General features: G+C 51.6%; 1 protein-coding gene across 3 annotated transcripts in view; it reads left to right on the plus strand.

Moving 5' to 3' along the window:
- LHX2 (LIM homeobox 2) overlaps positions 1 to 18655 on the plus strand; it is a 34010-nt gene extending 15355 nt beyond the window's left edge. For 2 of the 3 annotated variants that reach the window (XM_030817798.1, XM_003264113.4), the window contains exons 3-5: positions 125 to 528; positions 6095 to 6300; positions 17777 to 18655. In XM_030817798.1, coding sequence (XP_030673658.1) covers positions 125 to 528; positions 6095 to 6300; positions 17777 to 18064 — 898 coding nt within the window. In that variant the 3' untranslated portion in view covers positions 18065 to 18655. Of the gene's footprint in view, positions 1 to 124; positions 529 to 6094; positions 6301 to 6811; positions 6861 to 17776 lie in introns of all 3 variants that reach the window. The other variant, XM_030817799.1, reaches the window with a different exon arrangement.
- The last annotated feature ends 3534 nt before the right edge of the window (positions 18656 to 22189 follow it).

The raw sequence follows: 22189 nt of genomic DNA on the forward strand, positions 1-22189 counted from the left end.
TAAAGGCCGGGTTGTTCATCTTGAGGAGGGGATTGCCCCCCGCAGCAGCAGCGGCACCTGGAGGAGGAAAAGGGGGGTACCCGACCGTGTGTTCCCACAGCCCCTCCCTCCATGGTCCCTACAGGCGGTTCTCTGTGCAGCGCTGCGCCCGCTGCCACCTGGGCATCTCGGCCTCGGAGATGGTGATGCGCGCTCGGGACTTGGTTTATCACCTCAACTGCTTCACGTGCACCACGTGTAACAAGATGCTGACCACAGGTGACCACTTCGGCATGAAGGACAGCCTGGTCTACTGCCGCTTGCACTTCGAGGCGCTGCTGCAGGGCGAGTACCCCGCACACTTCAACCATGCCGACGTGGCAGCGGCGGCCGCTGCAGCCGCGGCGGCCAAGAGCGCGGGGCTGGGCGCAGCAGGGGCCAACCCTCTGGGTCTTCCCTACTACAATGGCGTGGGCACTGTGCAGAAGGGGCGGCCGAGGAAGCGTAAGAGCCCGGGCCCCGGTGCGGATCTGGCGGCCTACAACGCTGGTGAGTGCGCGGCGCATGAAGCGCCCCCGTAGGGTTGGGGGAAAGTGCGCGGCCTGGACGGCTGGGAGCTGGATTGAATCTCTGTGTGCTGGGCAAATAGCGAGCCTTAAGCACCAGACGACCTCGCAGAAGGGACACTAGCCCCCTGGGCTTCCAGCCTGTGCGTCCCCGGCTGGAGCGGGAAGAGAGGGTGCAGTGGTCCCTTGCTGCTCCGGGTGCAGGGCCTTGTCTCTGATAAATTGTTTTTTTGGAGATGGCTTTTTGGTTTGGGCCTTTGCCCCACTTTGCTGGGCAGGAAGTGCAGGGATGGAGAAAGCAAGGCGGCGCTGACACCAAACAGGTTTTGGGTTGGCGCGGCTGAGGGCGGGGAGCTGGGGCGGCGGAGGAACGAGGCAGGGCGGCGAGGGTCCCAAGAGAAAGGGCTGGCTGTGGCCAGGGGCGCCGAGCTCTGCCTGGAGTGCGGCCTGACCTCGTGAAATGTCCCAAGGGCGGCAGGCTTGGGGAACTCGGGCTTGGGGAACTCAGGAAAGCAAAGGCTGCAGGTCCTTTTGCTCGGCCCGATCCTCCTTTAAAGACAGGTCTCAGTTTTCCCGGACTTCTTCCTCCGAGTTTCCTGGCGCCTGCTGGGGTAACGGCCGCGACCCTCGGAAGCGGGCGCCTGGGCGGGGACGGGACCGGAGCAGGCCTGGCCTCGCGCCTGGGTGGGGTGGGGTGGGGTGAGGTGGGGGGCTCGGTTCGGATTTCCGGCATCTTTGAACCCCAGGCCATTCCCGGAGAAGCTCTGCCCCCTCCCGCACCCCTCCCTGCTCAGGACAGCTGCAGAGGTTCTGAGTCCCGGCAAATGAGCCGTCAACATCTGCCTGAAGTCTGCAAGGCCCGGAAAGGTTTATGACTCTCCGGGCTTCCGAACTAGAGTTTATGTGCAATTATTTTCTTTCTTTCGTTTGCAACAGAATTAGATTTGGAGATTTTGTGTTCTTCCTCCTTTTCCCTTTAGTCTAATGCACAAGCGGAAAAAAACAAAAACAAAAACAAACCCAAGACTGTGCAGAGGGGGCTACGGCGGGAAGGAGTCAGATATTTTCATCGTAAAGAATCTGAGTGGAATAGAGAGGGAAATGAGGGGCGGGTGGGGGTGTCCCCTGTTCGCTCCAACGAAATCGCTTGGAGGATCATGGGGCGTGTGTCTCTGTGTGTGGAACTGGGAGGAAAACGCAGCCCCCAGTTTGGTAAATGGTGAAGCAGCAGTAGGCCGGTCGGTGGCGCGGATTTAAGATTTGCTGAAGGCACTACCACAGATGTAGCTCTCTGGAACTTCCATCCCTCCTCTCCTACCACCCCGAAAAAAAAAGACAAAACCGAGTTCAGACCGGCTCCCCCCAAACCAAGCCGCTTCTATTTATCAAGTGGGGTCAACTTCCACTCGGAAGCACCTCGCGGGGCTCGGCTCCAGGGCACCTGGTGGCTGGGGAGCTATATTGTTTTCCTGGGCACGCAGGTTCGGCGCCGGGTTTAGGATTGTGCAAAAAGAGAGTAGAAGGTACAGAGATTTATTTCTGCTTTTTGCTGTTCAGCCGTCGTTTCCCCCAGCGAGATGGGCTGGAGGCTGAATTTCAAGCCTTGTTTAACGTCTACAAGAGACACCCTCCATTCAGCCATCTCACTTTCTCTCTGGCCTCCCTCTCTCTTTTTTTCCTTTCCGCTCTCTCCGTCCTTTCTCTCTATCTCTGTCTCTGTGTGTGTGGTGTTTATTCCCGTGCCCTCCTCTCCGACCTTGGCCGGGGCTCCTAGTCCTGAGAGAAACGGCGTTCGGTGCGCCGGCGGTGGCTATGCGGCTGGCTCTTTCGGGCCTCCGGGGACTAGGTTGGGGAAAGGGGGCATCTCCCCGGCCTCTCGGGGCCCAGCCCAGTCTTCCTAGGTCTGGCGTCCGCCCTTCCCTCCCCTCCCGCACTGGCAGGAGAGAAATGGCCGCAGTGTGGGCCGCGGGGCAGCTAGGACTGGAAAGCGGGGACCCTAGAGGGTGCGATCGCGGACGGGATGTGCGGGCGCGGGTCGTGTGCGTGCAGGGTTCCGACCACGGGGACACGAGCTTGTTTGTGGCAGTGTCCCACATCCTGTGGCCCAGCCACGCCGACCCCTTGCAAAGCCTCTTGCTCTGGGGACAGTCCCTGCGAGGCGCGGCGGCACCTTACTGAAGAGCGGCGAGCTGGGGGCCGAGTGGGGAGGGGGCGCCGTCGGGGCGCCGAGCGCTGGGCTTACAGCAGAGCCGCGGGCCGCGGGGTCGGAAAGTCCTTCCGGGGCGGGGCCGCAGCGGCCTCTTCCCGCAGCCCCTCGGGCCCAGGCCCCGGTGGAACGGAAACCTCCCCCTACCCCGGGCGGGGCTGCCAGCGGGCTGGGGGCGCGAAAACGGCGGCGGGAGCGGGCGAGGGGCCCGGGCCGCGCACTTTGCGCCTGGGTTTGCGCGCCGCGGCCGCGGGAGTCCCGCGCGGACCGGCCGGACGCCCGGCCTCCCCCAGCCCCAGCTTTTTGTGTGTGTGTGCCTGGCGGCGTAATTACTGATTTGATTCCAATCCATTATTTAGACAATTGAACCTACAATCTCGTCTTTAGTAAAATGAGGCGAAGTCAGATTTGATTACAGGTTCAGTCCCAGCGACAAGAGCTCGAAACCCGATGGGTTAATAACAGATCACGAGTAAATTATTCATGATTTTACGAGCTCTTTAGCTCCATTGAATCGGCCTAATTGAGAGGAAAAAAAAAAAAAAGGAGACAGAAAGCCCGGGTCCTCCCCCTCCCCTCGGCCCCTCGCTCCTCCCCGGATCCGATCCTGGGGAATCTCGACCCGCCCCCGGGCACTGGGGGCGGGAGTGAGGGGGTTCGGGGCGCCGGCCAAACCTGGGCCCCACGGCTACCTCCCCCGCCGCCGCCCCCTGCCCTCGCCTCTGGCCGGCCTCGGCCTCGCTACTTAGGGCCGGCTCCTTTCCTTTTTTCTCCACTCCCCTTCTTTCCCCTTTCCACCACTTCCCCGCCAATAACGGCTTCGGAAAAGACCTCCCCCGCAGGGACCGGGTCTCCTGGAGCCCCGGGATTCAGCTCGGCCACCGGACCCTCACCAGAAGCTGCGCCTGTTTCCGGGACTCACTTTCCCCTCCGCTCTCCCTGTCTCTTTCTTGCTGTCTTTGTAGCTGTCTCTCTCCGGTTCTCTTGGCTCCTTCGCTTTCTTTTCCTCTGTCTCTCCTCTCTTTTTCCTGGCTCTGTCCATCTTCCGTCCCTACCCCCTCTCTCTTTCTCTCCCTCCATTCTGCCTTTCTGTGTTTGTCTTTTTCTCTCCTTTCTCTGCCCTTTCTGTCCCCCTCCCCCGCACTACTACCCCACCTAGGCGGCACTCAGGGCAGGTCTCTTGGGCCCATGGGGGCGCCGGGGTCCCCACGGAGCTCATTAACAGCAGCCAGGCCCAGGCGGGGGCTCGGTGGAGGGACGGGCCCAAAGATACCCCGTAGGGAGGCCTGCCCCACCCCCAGTGGTGCTGGGGACTGGGGGAAAGAAAAGGGTTGCTCACCTCAGCGGGTTCCAAGCAGTTCTGGTGGATCAGGTTCAGAGGCATCCTCTGATGCCCTTTAAATTGCCGGACCCGTGCTCTTCACTCTGGGCGTGCTCTCTGTGGGAATGCAGCCCCGGGGGTGAGGGGACCTGAGTGCCGGTGGAAAGATGCCCCTAGGAGGTGTAGCCCCTAGCTAACAGCTCCAAAGGCAGGGGCAAGACTTGTATCTCGAAAATTCTCTCTGCAAGGGGCTCTTCCCCATCTGGGCAGGGGAAGGGGGAGATCACCAGCAGAGTAAAAGTTCTTTGGAGGTAGTGTGGCCAGACAAAATTCAGCATCCCCAGTTAAATTGGAATTTTGGGTAAATAACAAATACATTTTTAGTGTAAGTATCCCCGGCAATATTTGCATTTTGGAAAAATAACGAATAAATTTGAAATTTGTAGTATAAGTATCCCGTGTAATATTTGAATTTTAGATAAATGACAATTTTTTAGCATAGCTATGTCACCTGTAGTATTTGAATTTCAGGTAAACAACAAATACATTTTTAGTATAGGTATGTCCCGTGCAATATTTAGGACATGCTTATACTAAAAAATTATTATTTTTCTGAAATTTATATTTAACTGGGCAACCTGTATTTTCATTTACTAAATCTAGAGCTCTGTTATGGGTATGTGATAAGGGCACAAGATACCTGCTCAGTTCCCCACTTTAGGTGGACTGAATGTACACCCCTTATGAGGCTTACCGCAAGGCAAGACCTTAAGTGTAGCATGGCTCGGGAGGTGAGGAGGCGACCTTGGGAGGGGTCCTGCCGGTCCTCATCAGCTGCCAGGTGGCTGAGCAATTTTCTGAGGCCCAGGTTTTCACCCATATTCCCCACCCCCAATGCCAGCCAGGCATTGGCAGCCTGGCCCCCATGAGGCCTCCTGTGGATAGGGACAGGCTCCCTCCTCCCTTCATGGTGTAGTGGAAGAAAACAAGGAGGACTCCAGTGCTGAATCTAGGCTCAACAGGTCAAGATCAATCTAGCCGGTTACCGGTGGTGTGGCTGTGTGTAAGTGGCTTCATTTCCCCTAGCTTTAGTTTCCGCATCTCTAAAATGGGAATAGTCATAGCCACCTCTCTGAGCGGTAATGATGTACAGTGACATTTGTAAAGCCAAACACACACCATAGGTGTCTACTACATGCTTATTTCTGCCTCGGACTTCCTTCCCCTTCCACTCTGCCGCTCTCTGTGGACTGCCTCCCCGAGCCTAATTTGCTCCATTTGTTCAACGGGGAAACAACCATCTTACAGGGTAGTGATGAGGATTAAACTGCAAAATGCAGTTTCCAACCTTTGGCCCAGTGCCGGAGGCCCAGGGGTCCCTCAGTACTTTTGGGTGTGGCAAAATGAACGTGAGTCTCTGTCTCAGCAGTTTCTAGGTGCCGGTCCCAGACACGGTAGGGGGAGATGGCGGAAAGCACTCATCCTTAGAGTGCCTTGGGAAACAGGAGGAGTGCAGGCCCAGAGACCCTGTCCTGCTGTGTCCAAAGTCAAGTGACTTCCCTTGCTGAGCCTCAGTTTCAACATCTGTAAAAACGAGAAAAATAATACCTGGTGCTCCTAGGATTGTTTTAAGTACCTAAAGACAATGTGCCTGGAAAGCCCTTTAGCACATCACCTGGAGTTCAATCAGCCATCAACAAATCGTAGCTGTTGTTGTTGCTGCTGCTGCTGCTGCTACTGTTGTTTTTACTATCATAACATAATGGCTCAGAATGATTTTTGGATTCTCCCAGAGCCGGGATTTGGTGCTGCAGTTCCTAGCAGAGTGATCCTGGGCAGATTGCTCTCTCTGAGCCTCAGTGTCTCCATCTATAAAACGGGGATAATGTCCCCGGTTCGTTGTGGCACAGATATGCAGCAGGGTTAAGGATAGAAATGTTTGGCAGTGGGTGGGGCGAGTGTGGATTTGGCATGGGGGGCGGGTCAGGAAGTTCACCCACCGGCTCTGTGTCTCCTCCCTAGCGCTAAGCTGCAACGAAAACGACGCAGAGCACCTGGACCGTGACCAGCCATACCCGAGCAGCCAGAAGACCAAGCGCATGCGCACGTCCTTCAAGCACCACCAGCTTCGGACCATGAAGTCTTACTTTGCCATTAACCACAACCCCGACGCCAAGGACTTGAAGCAGCTCGCACAAAAGACGGGCCTCACCAAGCGGGTCCTCCAGGTCAGCCAGGGCCAGGGGTGGGGGCATCTGCGACCACCGGGGACTGGGGTGGAACCCTGCACACCCCGCCGCGGGCCTTGGAAGGACCTTCCACCCTGTGTCTGCTTCTCTGTGTGTTTATCTTTCTCATTCTCTTTCTTCACCTCTCCAGCCTGTCTCCATCTGTATTTCAGTCTTTTTTTCTTACTTTGTCTTTTCTCTTTTTCAGTTTTTGCCTCTCTGTTTTTCTGTTTGTGTATCGCTCCATCCTCGTTGTCTCCATACTCGGTCTCTTTACTTTCTTGTAAACAATTCTTAGTTTCTGTTTATTATTCAAGTGACACTCATTTTACACACTTCACGTCATAAAAGGTTCAAACATTTCAGATAAATCTAGAGGCCGCCCCACCCCATCCCAGGACATCCACCCAAGGTGACTATCGTTAGCTCCTGCTTCTTGCTTCTCACCCACTCTAGTTTCTCTTCTCTTGCTGTCTGCCTCTGTCTCACTCCCCCCTCTCTCTTCCTTCAGGCATCTCTCTAGATTTATCTTCTGCCTCCCAGACTCTCCTGGAAGCAAGGTTTGGTGGTGGGGATGTGTGTGGGCAGATTCCCTGGGTGGGCAGGTGGGGACGGGACTGTCCAGAGGGCATGGTGGGGTGGGGGAGTGGCTGGGTGCGTGTGAAACTGAGCAGAACTGCACTTACATGTGAGAGTAACTTCTTAATAGAGAAGATCCAGAACTTTCACCAGATTTCCACACCCCTAGAGATGTTAAGATCCCTAGTCTGGAGGCACAGGAGCAGGTCCCAGGCTCCTGCATGACCCAAAGTTGGGCAGATTCGTGGGCCACAACTCAAACTGTCAGCTCCTCCTTTTACTCATTTCAGAGTCTTAGGCAAGTCACTTGACTTTTTGTAGCCTGTTTCCTCATACAAGAAATGGATACAATAAATTATGCTGCTGGGTTTTCCAAGGAGCCACTGAAATGATGTGCCTGTGGTGCGACCTGACACTTACTTGCTCAGTGGATGGTAGCCAATAATAGCATTAACTAGATTCATCAGCTGGCATGAATTCACTAGTATGAGCAATTATTCTGGTAGCTGGACCTCAGTTTCCCCATTCGTACAAAGAGAAGGCAAGACAATGCCTCCCTTTATAGCAAGTTTAACCAATTTATTCTTCAGAACGTGTGGTTATAGTGCCAGCGACACACATTTTGAGGGAAGAGAACCGAGGGATGAAGTAACCGGACAGCCTCACAACAGGAGGGGAGGTGGTGGGATCCAGGCCGGTCTGACCCACCCTCCAGCCCCAGGTCTCCGGGACTGAGGTCTGGGAGGTGACATAGAGGGGATGACAGAGACGGAGGGCCGCGCAGCTGCCCTAAGAAAGTTCTTGTGAGTTTGTCAGAAACAAAAAACAAACAAAAAAAAATGCCCTTTGTGGGGCGGGTTGAGGCTGTGACGCCGCGCAGCTGCAGCTGCAGCTGCGGGGGCAGCCGGGAGTTGGGGCCCCTAGGCTCCTGAGGCGCCCCCTTGCGCAGCGCTGCCCACGGGGAGCGGGCGAGGGGCTGCCTGCGAGGGGCTGCGGGCGAGGGAGGACAGGGTGAAGTAGCCGAGGGAGGGAACGCTGGCCAATGGGACGCCGATGCGCCCCTCTGGGCCCGCCCCTCCCTCAGGGTCCGTTTTGCTTTCGAGTCCCACTGGCCTGAGCTCCCGGTGGATGGAGGACATGGCTACACTGGCTGGGGTAGCAGGTCCCTCTCGTCTGTTTCCTTCGTTCTTTGCCTTCTTGGGGTTAGGTCAAGGGCCCTCTTTGGCGTCCCCTCCCTTCAGCCGCGGGTGAGTTCGGACTGAGGACTTGGGCTTGGGCTGCCTTTTCTCTGGTTAGTAGGACCCTTCATTCTTCCCCAACCCAGTTGCTCTGTGGCAGGGGTGTCCAATCTTTTGGCTTCCCTGGGCCACATTGGAAGAAGAAGAATTGTTTTTGGCTACACATAAAATACATTAACATGAACGACAGTTGTTGAGCTAAAATAATAATAATAATAATAACAGTAATGTTTTCAGAAAGTTTATGAACTTGTGTTGGGCCACATTCAAAGCCCTCCTGGGTATAGGCAAACTTGCTCTATGGAGTGGGGCCAGGAGAGGGAGGGCAGTTCTATGAATTAATGCTTGAGATGGGGATGGAACCGGGTTCAGGAAGACCTGGGCTGGGTTCATTGGCTGTGTGTCTTGGACAAATTAGTTACCCTCTCTGAGCCATAGATTTCTCATCTGTAGAAAGGGCACCATTAGGGCATAAACCTCTGTCAGTTATCCAGATTAAATGAAACGAAGAGTAAGTACCCATAGTTGAATCAGAATCTCCAGAGAGGAGCCAGTCTCTGTTGGCCTTGGGGAGGCAGAAGGCTTGGTCACCTGACTTAGGAACAAGTCAGATTTCCAGGAAAGTTACCTCTTATTCTTTCATCCGATGAAACATATATTGGCACCAGGCCCTGGGGACACAGAGATGAACAAACCATGGTCCTGACCCTGAGGAAATTCACTTGTTAGGTATAGAGACAGACCTAGGTACAGTTTCCTCATGGTGTGATCTGTTGGGGTACCTACTGAGGGAGCCCAGAGGAAGGACCAACCGTGCTGTGTGCCAGGCATCATGATCTGTCTTCCCGCACCATCCAGATGAGAAGGTGGAGGCCCAGATGATCTCCACTTGCCCCAAATCACACTTTGCTAGTTACCTGCAGAGCTGGATCCAAATCCAGGCCTGCCTGATCAATGGGCGTAGTTCTTTCTTCTTTGAGCCAATCCAGCAATGACTGTCAGTGTGAGTTTCATTTAGGGTCTGTATATTGGGGGTGGGGCATACGTGTAGCACTGTTCTCCCTTTTTCCCAGACCACATTTGCACAAATCCCAAATATTCCTTATTGCACATGGTGATGCAGCATTTTACAAAGCATTATCTTTCTAGCCACGTATCTACCTTACCTTAAGATTTTTCTGCCCATTTTACAGATGAGAAGCTTAAGACCTAGTAAGATGAGGTGATTTGCTGCTGGATACAGGAGCCAGGCATTGGCAGGGTGGGGCTTACCCCCAGGTGCCCTGACTGCTGATGGGGAATCTGGTGGACATGGGATGGGAACAGTTTGAGGCAGGTGGTAGTATGGCTTTGAAAGGTAACAGACTGGTTTTAATCCTGTCTGACTTACCAGCAGTGAGATTTGAATGCTTTAATTTCTCCTCTCTGAGACTGATTCCTTATCTATGAAATGGGGATGAGAAGGATACCCTACTGGTGGTTGCACGGAGTAAATAAGATGACATACAGTATAATTTACAGAGTATAGAGTCAGGACCCAGGCATGCTGATCTCCTGCAGTCATTTACACAGTACAGTTCATTCTGCAACCCTCTTTGCACACATTTTAAAAACGTGATTATCTTCATTTTGCAGATGATGAAACTGAGGTTCTGAGAGTCTAGAACCCTGGCCCCGAGTCTCACAGCTAGTAAGTGATGAAGCCAGGAGTCAAGTTCAGATTGGTCTGATTCCAAAGCTCTTTCCAATATTGCACATGAAGGGATTTTGACTTTTCTCCCCTTGGATCTGGCTGCAGAGTGCAGCAGTACAGTGGGAGAGGAGGGAAGGCGTAGGTCACAGATGCCATGTTTTGGTAGGGAAGCAGAAACCTCTAGTAAAGTGCTCATCATGTAAAAGGTGCTCACATTTGCTATCAGCAGCAGCATGGCAACTACAATACTCACTGTCACTGGGCAAGGTGACTAGGAGACAGAATGGCCCCTTAGATGGAGGTCCTTTAAGACTTTAAGCCTTGGCCAGGCGCAGTGGTTCACGCCTGTAATCCCAGCATTTTGGGAGGCCGAGGCGGGTGGATCACAAGGTCAGGAGATCGAAACTATCCTGGCTAACACAGGGAAACCCCATCTCTCCTAAAAATACAAAAATTAGCTGGGTGTGATGGCGTGTGCCTGTAGTCCCAGCTGCTGGGGAGGCTGAGGCAGGAGAATGGCGTGAACCCGGGAGGTGGAGGTTGCAGTGAGCTGAGACTGCACCACTGCACTCCAGCCAGGGTGACAGAGCAAGACTCCGTCTCAAAAAAAAAAAAAAAAAGACATTGAACAAGACCCCACTGGAAGGCCAGGCGCGTTGGCTCACACCTGTAATCCCAGCACTTTGGGAGGCAGAGGCAGGTGGATCACGAGGTCAGGAGATAGAGACCATCCTGGCTAACAGTGAAACCCCGTCTCTACTAAAAATACAAAAAATTAGCCGGGCGTGGTGGCCGGCGCCTGTAGTCCCAGCTACTCCGGAGGCTGAGGGAGGAGAATGGCGTGAACCTGGGAGGTGGAGCTTGCAGTAAGCCGAGATTGTGCCACTGCACTCCAGCCTGGGCGACAGAGTGAGACTCCGTCTCAAAAAAAAAAAAAAAAAAAAAAAAAAAAAAAAAAAAAAAAAAAGACCCCATTGGAACATCCACCCAGAGGGCATGTGGAGCAAGGTGTGGGATAAACAATTGACAAGGCGCTAAGGTTAATCTCTGTGTTTTTCTTTTAAGTGATTCTAAGATCAAATAGGTTTAGGAAAGGCTCAAGGTTGACTATGTCTTTCTCTTGGATATCAGAGCATGTTAGCATTAATATAGGCATTGAGATATCTGGAAGAGACTCAACCTTGTCTAATCTAACATTTCCCAAATTTTATTTGGCCATAGAATTCTTATTTAACTCTTGTAAAGAAATAAAATGGTAGACGTGCTAGGTAGGAAAAATGCAAGGGTACAGTGAGATCCAGAGACCTGACCTGCTAAAGGAGGTAGTCAGGGAAGGCTTCCCTGAGGAGGAGGTGTGGTTTATATCAGGGCAAGTCACTTCATTACTTTGAACCTCCGTTTCCCCACCTGTAAAGTGGTCTTTTTCCTGCCTGTCTACCACCCAGGTTGGTGATGAGTGTCCAATCTAGTCCTGGATGGCCTAAGCTGTATGGAGTTTCACAGACGATTTGGCCTGAACCTCTCATTTCAAAGGAAAGGAAATCAAGACTCAGAGAGGTGGAGTGACTCTCCCAAGAACCACAGCAAAGTGGTTCTAGGCCTGGGGCTGGAACCAGGGGTTTCTGATTTCCAGTTCAGTGCTTATTACTTTTGGTTCTTTAAAGAAAACTTCTTTAAAAGTTTACAAAATACTAGAACTGCCATACCAACAGTTTAGAAAAATAGGAAAAACAGAAGAAAAAAACAACAACAACAAAACAAACAAACAAAAAAAACCTTACCCTTCTAAGAGCACAGGAATCCAATAATTAAAGTGTGTGATTTAGAGGTTAATTAGTGGTTAAGGGCATAGAACCAGTCTGTTGGAAGTCACATCTCAATTCTGGCTGTGCAGTAAGAGGCACACAGTCTCTACTCCTGCAAATTGACAATAATATTCACATCTGCCTCATAGGGTTATTATAAGGACCAAATGAGTTAATGTGTAAAGTGCTTAGGACTTTGCTTATAAAATGCCTGGCACTGGCTGGGTGTGGTGTCTCCCGCCTGTAATCCCAGCACTTTGGGAGACAGAGGTGGGCAGATTGCTTGAGCCCAGGAGTTTGAGACCAGCATGGGCAACATAGTGATATTCTGTCTCTACCAAAAAATACAAGAATTAGTCAAGAGTGATAGCATGTTCCCATAGTCCCAGCTACTCAGGAGGCTGAGGCAGGAGGTGGAGGCTGCAGTGAGCTTTAATTGCACCACACTGCACTCCAGCCTGGGCAACAGAGTGAGACCCTGTCTCAAAAAAAGAAAAGAGGCCAGCCGCGGTGGCTCGCGCCTGTAATCCCAGCACTTTGGGAGGCTAAGGCAGGTGGATCACCTGAGGTCAGGAGTTCGAGACCAGCCTGGCCAACATGATGAAACCCCATCTCTACTGAAAATACAAAAATTAGTTGGGCATGGTGCTGGGCGCCTATAGTCTGGGCTACTCAGGAGGCTGAGGCAGGAGAATCGCTTGAACCCAGGAGGCGGAGGTTGCAGTGAGCCAGATCGCACCAGATTGCCCTGGCCTGGGCAACAGAACTAGACTCTGTCTGAAAAAAAAAAAAAAAAAAAGGCTGGGCGCAGTGGCTCATGCCTATAATCCCAGCACTTTGGGAGGCCGAGGTGGGCGGATCACAAGGTCAGCAGATGGAGACCATCCTGGCTAATACAGTGAAACCCATCTCTACTAAAAAATATAAAAAATTAGCCGGGCATGGTGGCGCACGCCTGTATTCCCAGCTACTTGGGAGGCTGAGGCAGGAGAATTGCTTGAACCCGGGAGGCAGACGTTGCAGTGAGCTGAGATCGCACCACTGTACTCCAGCCTGGGCAACAGAGCGAGACTTCGTCTCAAAAAAAAAAAAAAAAAAAAAAGATGCCTGGCACTTCGTGGGGAATAGTATTCATCATTATTATTTGCTTTATGAAGGTACAATACCAGAGGACACAGTTTTTTTTATTCCTTTTTTTTCACCTAACAGCCATCACAAGACATTTCCCCTGTGGCATTGTGGAGTGGCTGTGTCATGACTCCCACTTGCTACATCTGAGTGGACACTTTGGATGCAGCCATTAGTTTGATGTTATTAAAAATGCCATGATGGGCATGAAGCTTTCATCTTTTGGCTGATTTCCTTAGCATCCCAGGTGGGGATTTGCTGGGGGCAAAATGGGTTTCCCACTGGTCCTCCTGGCTTTCTTGATGAAATAATTCTGGGGAAGGAGGTTTGTGAGGCAAAACACAACTTGCATGGCCAGGTAGTGCCTGGGAAGGGGGCAAGAAGCAACGTGTGCTTCTTCATCTACCCAGGACTTATTGGAGATCTACTGTGCACCAGGCTGGGGCACCCCTGGCCTGGTGTTAGTTGTGTCCTGATGATTCTCTGTCTGAACTTGGCCTTGTTGTCCCAGACACACTGTCCAGAGAACTTGAGGCATGTGAAAAGAGAGGCCTGTCAGTTTCAGAAGATGAGTGGGTGGGGCAGATTGCACCTTGTTGCTTGCAGCTGCCTAAGAATCCCAGCCTGTCAGAACCTTGAGAGCCATAGAGATCATATGATGTGGTCTAACCCTCCTGTTGTACAAGTGAGGAAACTGAGGCCAGTCCAGAGGTGAGGGACAAACCCGAGGTCACATGGCAGTCCCAGGACTGGAAGCTGCTCTTTCCACTGCACCATAATTGCTTCTCTGTTTCTTCATCCATTTATTCACGCATTCATGGACTTGCTACCTCCCTCAGGACCATGTGGCGGGGAGAGGATGGACTCTTTTAGGGCAAAGGGTCCTGGATTCCAGTCTCAGGTTGCCCTCTGTGTGACCTTTGGCAAGTGGTTTTACCACTCTGACCCACTCTGGTTTTTAGATCTATACAGTGAGGGCAGGCGTGGTGGCTCACACCTATAATCCCAGAACTTTGGGAGGCTGAGGCGGACGGATCACCTGAGGTCAGGAGTTCAAGATCAGCCTGGCCAACATGGTAAAACTCCGTCTGTACTAAAAATACAAAAAAAAAATTAGCTGGGCATGGTGGCGGGTGCCTGTAATCCCAGCTACTTGGGAGGCTGAGGCAGGAGAATCGCTTGAACTCGGGAGGTGGAGATTGCAGTGAGCCGAGATCACACCACTGCACTCCAGCTTGGGGGCAACAGAGCAAGACTCCGTCTCAAAAAAAAAAAAAAAAAATTGGTCAGGTGTGGTGGCATGTGCCTGTAATCCCAGCCACTCAGGAGACTGAGGCAGGAGCGAATCATTTGAACCTGGGAGGCAGAGGTTGAAATGAGCCGAGACCGTGCCACTGCACTCCAGTCTGAGTGACAGAGCAAGACTGTCTCAAAAAAAAAAAAAGTAAATAAACAAATCTATAAAATGGGAATAATAATAATCAAACCCACCTACTTGGCTTTTCATGGGAATAACCTGTGGCAGTGCATGCTGGAGGGTGGCATGGGGCCTGGCACATAGTAAAAGGTCCATACATGTCGGCCATTCCTATGAATACATATTAGTGTTTCTTAATCTCTGCCAGTCTCTGCCATGTGCCGGGGGCCATGAAGATAGCATAGACAGGGTCCATTCCCCCATCAACCCCTCAGGAGTGGACTTGTTGAAATACCTAGGAGAGAATTCTAGTGAAACCCTGACTTAACATGAAGCACAAACCCCACACAACCCCAGAGCAGCCTGGCTTTTAATGAAGTTGTTGAATTTTCATCTACCAGATTCCCAGCGCCTCAGCTCTGGAAAGCAGAGAAGGCAGTTGTGGGCGATGGTGTCATTGTTTACAAGCCCACTGTTAGGGGCAACAGCCTGAGAAATAGCAAACAGCCAGCAACTAACTGGGTCCAGCCCTGCCCGAGGTCTTGGAGCCCCAGTTGGATGAGCAAATGAGCACCCGGCAAAGCGCCCTCCACCCTCGACCCAGGCTCCCTGCTCCAGCTACTGCTCCGAGAGTCAGATAGATGCATAGAGCACGGGCTGCTCAGGGGTCACACACACACACAGGCCAGGACAGTGGCAAGGCAGCAGCACCAAGGCTCCGGCCTTCTCCACCCCAATCTGCATGACTTTGGAGAAGTCACTTCCTCTCTCTGAGGGCCTCTGGGGGCTTTCCCCATCCATTTCCTTCATCAGCTATTCCTTAGGCCACCAGGACACAGTCTCTCCCCTACAGATTTCTGCTGGCTGGGAAAGGGAAGGACCCCCCCAACCCCAGGGAAAGCATGTCGAGGGTGGTCTGAGAAGCACTGTACTTATTTGCCAGCCCCCAGAAGGGGTGATGGGCTTTCTTTGGGCAGAGAGCCAGGGAAAATGTGCCTTCTTCCTGGGAAGGTCCAGCACTGAGGAGGGAGCTTGGTTTCTCCACTTCACAGGGTCTGGATCTCTCGCTTTACTCCGAGATTCTTGTGGATGTGCTTTTAATTGAGCCCAAATTGTGTTACGCCACCAGAAACGGGGGTTTGAGGCCACAGGCCCCTGCAGCCGGGGTGGTCCCAAGGGGTGTGTGGGGCCAGGAGTCAGCCCTCCCTCTCCTGCTGGAGACACTGGGAAGACAGGCAGATGCAGGACATCTGGAAATGCGCAACTGGACACCCCAGAATCTGCAGAGTGCCCTGAGGCCCTTTGTTTTATGGGGAGGCTTCTGGCGGGTGTTTTCCTCACGCAAAGGGAAGTGAAGGGGCCCTGCCTTTCGGGCCTTTTTCCTTGGAAGGTTCAACCCCCCAACAGTGGCCTGGATTTCCTAAGCCCCTCCCAAAGCACCGCATGGACCTCTGGGTACAGCCGGTCCCTGTATTTGTGCTGTTAGGTGGGTGGTTGTACTTGGGTGCTGGCTATGTAGATGAATTTCATTTTTCTTTTTTTTTTTTTTTTTTTTGAGATGGAGTCTTGCTCTGTGGCCCAGGCTAGAGTGCAGTGGTGGGATCTTGGCTCACTGCATCCTCCGCCTCCCGGGTTCAAGCAGTTCTTCTGTCTCAGCCTCCCGAGTAGTTGAGATTACAGGAGCGCACCATCACACCCAGCTAATTTTTTATATTTTTAGTAGAGATGGGGTTTCAACATGTTGGACAGGCTGGTCTCAAACTGCTGACCTCAAGTGATCCACCTGCCTCGGCCTCCCAAAGTGCTGGGATTACAGGCTTGAGCCACCGTGCCTGGCTTTAGATGAATTTCTTTGTCTTCCTGAATGCATACAGGCGTGTACGCAAAGATATGGGAGTGGACGCGTGTGTGTCTGTGTCCAAGGAAAAATGAAAGTAAACCCATGTTCTCTCACTGACATTCTTTTTTTTTTTTTTTTTTTTTTGAGACGGAGTCTTGCTCTGTCGCCCAGGCTGGAGTGTGGCGCAATCTCGGCTCACTGCAAGCTCTGCCTCCCGGGTTCACGCCATTCTCCTGCCTCAGCCTCTCCGAGTAGCTGGGACTACAGGCGCCCACCACCACGCCCGGCTAATTTTTTTTGTATTTTTAGTAGAGACGGAGTTTCACCGTGGTCTCGATCTCCTGACCTCGTGATCCGCCCGCCTTGGCCTCCCAGAGTGCTGGGATTACAAGCGTGAGCCACCGCGCCCAGCCACTCTCACTGACATTCTTTTCACACAGAGCTCAGCCCCAGCTCTGCGCCCTGCCGCACGTCCCTCATAAGTCGATACGGGATGCAGCAGGTCGGGAGAGAGACTCTGCAGGTTTCAACTTCCCTGGCCTCACTTTAATTTGGCTGCTGTTCCCACGCTGCCTACCTCCACTCACCTCCACCCTGAGACCTGAGGCCCAGTGGCCCAGGGTACCTGGTGGCTTCTCCAACCGATGATGGGGATAGGATCCGTGTCTTTCACTTCCTCTTAGTAACTCATTATTATTGCCTGATTCTCATGTGTTCTTTATCCCATTCCCAGACTTACTGACCACAAAACATTTGAAACATTTTACCAACAAGAACTTGTGGGGTTTATTGTCTGCTGAAAGGCAACTGCCAAAAAAGGAAAAAGAAAAAAAAAAAAAGGAATGTCTCAAAGAACCATTAGGAAAAGGATCAAGATTTGTCTGTTGTGTGTGTTTGGTGTGTCTGATAGAAATGCAACATGAGGCACATATTTAATTTTAAGTTTTAAATGTCCTAGTAGCCTCCTTGAAGAAATGAAGAGAGACAAGTAAAAGTAAAATTAATTTTAATAATGTATTTTGTTTAACTCAGTATATTATCATTTCGACATGTAATCAATATAAAAATTATTGAGATATTCTACCTGCTTTTTTTTTTCATATTCAGCCTTCAGATAGGTTGTGTGTTTTCACCTGCAGACTGGTTGAATTTGGGCTAATGCCGTTTTAAGTGCTCAGCAGCCATATGTGGCTTGTGGCTTGTGGCTGTGATATTCAGGAGTACAGCTCAGCTCTGGAACCTCCTATCAGAAAGAGAAGCCCAGCCGTAGCCCATTAGATAGAGTGAAATTTTTGTTTTATTTTATTAAGAGCAAAATATTGGCCGGGTGCAGTGGCTCACACCTGTAATCCCAACCCTTTAGGAGGCTGAGGCAGGAGGATCACTTGAAGCCTGGAGTTTGAGACCAGCCTGGGCAACGTTGCAAGACCCCGTCTCTACAAAAAATAACTTAAAAAGTTAGCGGGGCCGGTGGTGCTCACCTATCTACCCAGGAGGCTGAGGCGGGAGGATTGCTTGAGCCCAGGAGTTAGAAGCTGCAGTGAGTCGAGATTGTGTCACTGCACTTCAGCCTGGGGGAGCAAGCCAGACCCTGTCTCCAAACAAAAACAAAACCAAAAAAACCGAAAAAGCAAAATATTGCCAACCTGACTTTTTGGATCCTCTTGGCAAAACGCAGATCAGTGTCCCCAGAGGCAGCAGAGCTCTGAGTGAAGCAGTCGGGGGGATGCTCTGCCTGCCTTCCGCTCACCAGCCCTTCCCTGTCATCCCCCACAGGTCTGGTTCCAGAACGCCCGAGCCAAGTTCAGGCGCAACCTCTTACGGCAGGAAAACACGGGTGTGGACAAGTCGACAGACGCGGCGCTGCAGACAGGGACGCCATCGGGCCCGGCCTCGGAGCTCTCCAACGCTTCGCTCAGCCCCTCCAGCACGCCCACCACCCTGACAGACTTGACTAGCCCCACCCTGCCAACTGTGACGTCCGTCTTAACTTCTGTGCCTGGCAACCTGGAGGGTCATGAGCCTCACAGCCCCTCACAAACGACTCTTACCAACCTTTTCTAATGACTTGCACCCCCCCACCCCACAATTTCTTTAAAAAAGAAATTATCTTTAGTTGAATTCCAAGTGTATTTTAAAATAGAGGCTTTGAGCAATTAACTAACCACATTTTAGGATCTCGCCTGGAAACAGAGGAAAAAAAAAAGAAGTGTGCGCCCGGCTAATGCATTGGTGTGGACTGAGGAACAACTTGGAAGATCTACCTGCAACACAACATTTGTGTCACTGTACAGTTTTGTGGACTGAGCGAGGAAAAACAACAAATAATTTAAGTTGGCTAGAGCTTCTGTATTTTCAAAGACTGCCACGTGCCTTAGGAATACTGTTTTATCTCCATACTTTGGATGACTTGTTCATTTTTCTCTCCCTCTTTTTCTCTGTATATTTATGACCAGAGCAAAAATGTAAAAAACAAAAAACAACAAAAAAAGTTTGTTACTTTGAATAGTCCTAAAAAGAAAAAAAGAAAAAAAAAAGGAAAAATCAAACCCCCTCCAACGGTCGCTTTGTTGTTTTAGAATTTTAAGGTGGAAGTCTGTTCGAATATCAGAATTTGTAAAATCTAACCAGTAATAAAACCACTTATCGAAACTACTTGGGGCTGCTGCCGTTTGGTTGGGTGTGAAATTCACAGGACCTAAGAGTTTTACTGAGGCCCACAGATAAATTCTAGGTCTTCACATATTCATCAGATATTCCTGGGGCTCCTGTCTTGTGCCAGGCTTTGGACGGATTACAGAGATGCAGAGACAAAGATCCAGTTCCTGCTCTCAAGGAATCAGAATGGTGACACAGGACAGACAAAAGATATCTTAACAGGGTGTGATATGTGCTCAAGTGGAGGATATGCAAAGTCGCATTCATTCATTCATTCTTTCACTCATTCATTCATTCATTCAAATATTTAGTGAGCACACCCTGCCAGATGCTTGTGATGCAGAGGTCAGAGGCCCTTTTCTGCTCCTGGCTGGGCTGGAAGGAAGGCATGTCAGGCGATGAGGGAGGCCTCCTGAAAAACCTGCAGCTTTTCCCTTTGAGGAGTGAATGCAGTTAACAAAGGGCAGCTTAAGCTCCAGTTTTCCTAATGACACAAAATTTCAAGATCGCTAGAGAGGGCAAAAGCAAATGAATTCCATTCCTTTCCTAAAGTTTCAGCGAACCTCAGAAACCCAGAGAAAAGACACACCCAGAGAGGAGGGAGGGTTGGAGCCAGGTCGAATGAGGTTGGCATTCCCACTATTGAGCAAGGTGAGCTGAAGGAAGTCATTTCACTTCATTGGGCATCAGTTTCCTCAGCTATGAGCTGAAGGTCATGAATAGCCCTTGCATGGCAGTTGTAGTGGGGGCAAAAGGTAAGATGTGTTGAAGGGCCCAGCAGAAGGTCTGACATAGAGAAGGGCTTGATGCATTGTAGTGAATGACAGACAGGTGATGTGAGGACTCCACAGGTGGAGAGCAGGAATGTGTGTATCCAGGCATCCTCTGGCATTGCTGAATGTGCCAAGCAGGTGTGGTGTCTGTCCCCCGGACATCTGACACCCCTCATTTCTCACTGTGAGCCCTGCTTCAGAGTACTCTGCTACCAGTTTCATTGGATGTCAGCAGTTACCCACCCAAATGCCCCTGCAATGGCCCACCAACTTGATCATCCAGATGGAAAATCATGGCCACCTTGAGGCAGAAACAGCCAGGCAAGAGTGGGCAGAGGAACCATCCAGCCAGGACTGAGGTCTCTCTCTCCTCCTCCCTCTGCCATCATTGTTGGGACAGGGTGGAGGGAGGGAGTGGGGCAGGAATGGGCTGAATGTGCTTCAAGCCCAGACTGACTCACTTTCTGAAATGTTTTTTAAAAACCCCAAACACATTGCGTACACACACACACACACACACACACAAACAAAAACTATTGTTATTGCTATAATGTCTGGCAAACAGTAGGAGCCCATTAAAATTTTTGTAAACTTTTATATTGCATATACAGTGTACACACATCTGTAATAAACAGCCTGATTAATGTCTTTCAAATGAACACACCCATTTAACTACCACTCAAATCAAGGTATAGGACACTTTCAGCACCCAGAAGTCTCCCTTAAGGCCCTTCCTTCAATCCCTCCCAAGATAGCTCCTATTTTAAAAAATCTGTTTTTGATCGACACATTTTTTTGCTGAATGAATTCAGGAGACTTAGCAAGATTAGCCTACTTACAGCTAGTGGTGGAAGAGCCAAGCTTTCAGCCAGATCTGTGCCCTCAGATCCAAGGCTCTTACCCTCAAGCAGACACGTGTCCATACTCACCCATTCAAGCAAGGGGGTTAAGAACCTCAACTTTTCTACCTGCCAGATGGGGTCATGGAATCTGTCTCCCATTGATGACTCTGTGAGGGAATGCAAGCAGAGGGCCTGGACTGCAGACAGACAGACACCATGACGCCAGTTACCCCCAGCAACTCATACGGGTGCCCACAGACACATACGCACGCATGCACATTCTTGAGGCATTCACGGATGGATAGACCCACAGGCTAAGGTCCTCACACCCAGACAGCACTACACAATGCCACACACACACAGATGCTCGCAGACAGACGTAAACAGGCCCAGACGCTCACCGATCTACCTAAACAGACACCCAGACCACCCCACACAGGGAGACCCGCTCATAAACCCGGGTGTACACACATGCAGATGCTCACAGGCACCCAGACTCCCCAGCGTAGCCCGCTGTGCCCCTTGCTCAGGCCCCAACAAAGCTGAGTCTGATTCCTATCTTGTCTGTCAGCACTGGCACCCAGTTGGAGAGGGCCCTGGAATGATGCCCGGGGGTCCCCCACCCCTGCATAAGAGCACATTGAGAAGCCAGGGTTGCTGTTGGGCCAGGGGTTGGGGCACCTTTGATGGGGCAATACTCTCCCCAGGCTCAGAGACTAAGACACACACAGATTTGGGAAGATAGGACCAGAGACAGGAACAGAGACTGGGAGACAGAAAGGGACAGTGACAGAGACACAGAGGCAGAGAGAGAGAGAGACATAGGCAGAAAGAGAGGCAGAAAGGCAATAGACCAGGAGAGAGAGGAAGGGAATAAAACAGCAACACAGACAGTGATGAGGCAGAGACCCACAGGGATGGAGACAGAGATGAAGAGAGTGGCAGAGACACGGGAGAGATGGTGAGACACAGAAAGATTGAGATTGAGAAGGAAGACTTGGTAAAGGGAGACCCTGGGACAGTCTCAGAGGCTGAGAGAGACCAAGACTGAGAGACAGCAGGAGAAACAGAGATGACTCCTGTGCGGCTGGGAAGGAGAGACACTGAAGGAGAGGGAGAGGTGAGCTCAAAAGCCAGGCAGAGGTGGAGTGCGGTGGCTCACGCCTGTAATCCCAGCGCTTTGGGAGGCCGAGGTGGGTGGATCACGAGGTCAGGAGATAGAGACCATCGAGGCCAACATGGTGAAACCCCATCTCTACTAAAAATAACAAAAATTAGCTGGGCGTGGTGACATGTGCCTGTAGTCTCAGCTACTCGGGAGGCTGAGGCAGGAGAATCGCTTGAACCCAGGAGGCAGAGGTTGCAATGAGCCGAGATCGCGCCACTGCACTCCAGCCTGGTGACAGAGCAAGACTAGGTCTCAAAAAAAAAAAAAAAAAAAGCCAGACAGATAAATCAGCAGCAACCCAGACTGAGTGACAGCAGGTGAGGGGAGGCAGGTGCTGGGGCTGGTAGGCCAGCTCTGTCCACCTTGATGGGAGGGAGGGAGACAGTACTGTTACCACAGCCACCTGCAGCTCTGGGGACCTATCCAAACCTCCCCGCATGCTGACTGCAGTGGGGATTGGGGGCCACCCAACCCTCTATGGATACGGAGAGACACCTTGTTCTTGAGAGCCACACCCAGGCCTGGCATTAGGCGGTCTTCAGGGGCTGGGGTCTCCATCCTAGCCCTACCCCACCCTGCCAAGTCTCCCTTCCTCCAGGGTGTGCAGGTCTGGAGCAGAGGGAAGAGACCTTCGCACTCTTCTCTGCTCTGAAAGTTTTGGCAAGATACTCAGCCACTCTGAATCTCAGTCTCATAATCTGTAAAATGGGACCAATGGTGTTCACTTGCAGGGTGCTGTGGGGATTCA

This window comes from Nomascus leucogenys, chromosome 8 (assembly GCF_006542625.1).
Source record: "Nomascus leucogenys isolate Asia chromosome 8, Asia_NLE_v1, whole genome shotgun sequence".
In the NCBI taxonomy this organism is placed as follows: domain Eukaryota; kingdom Metazoa; phylum Chordata; class Mammalia; order Primates; family Hylobatidae; genus Nomascus; species Nomascus leucogenys.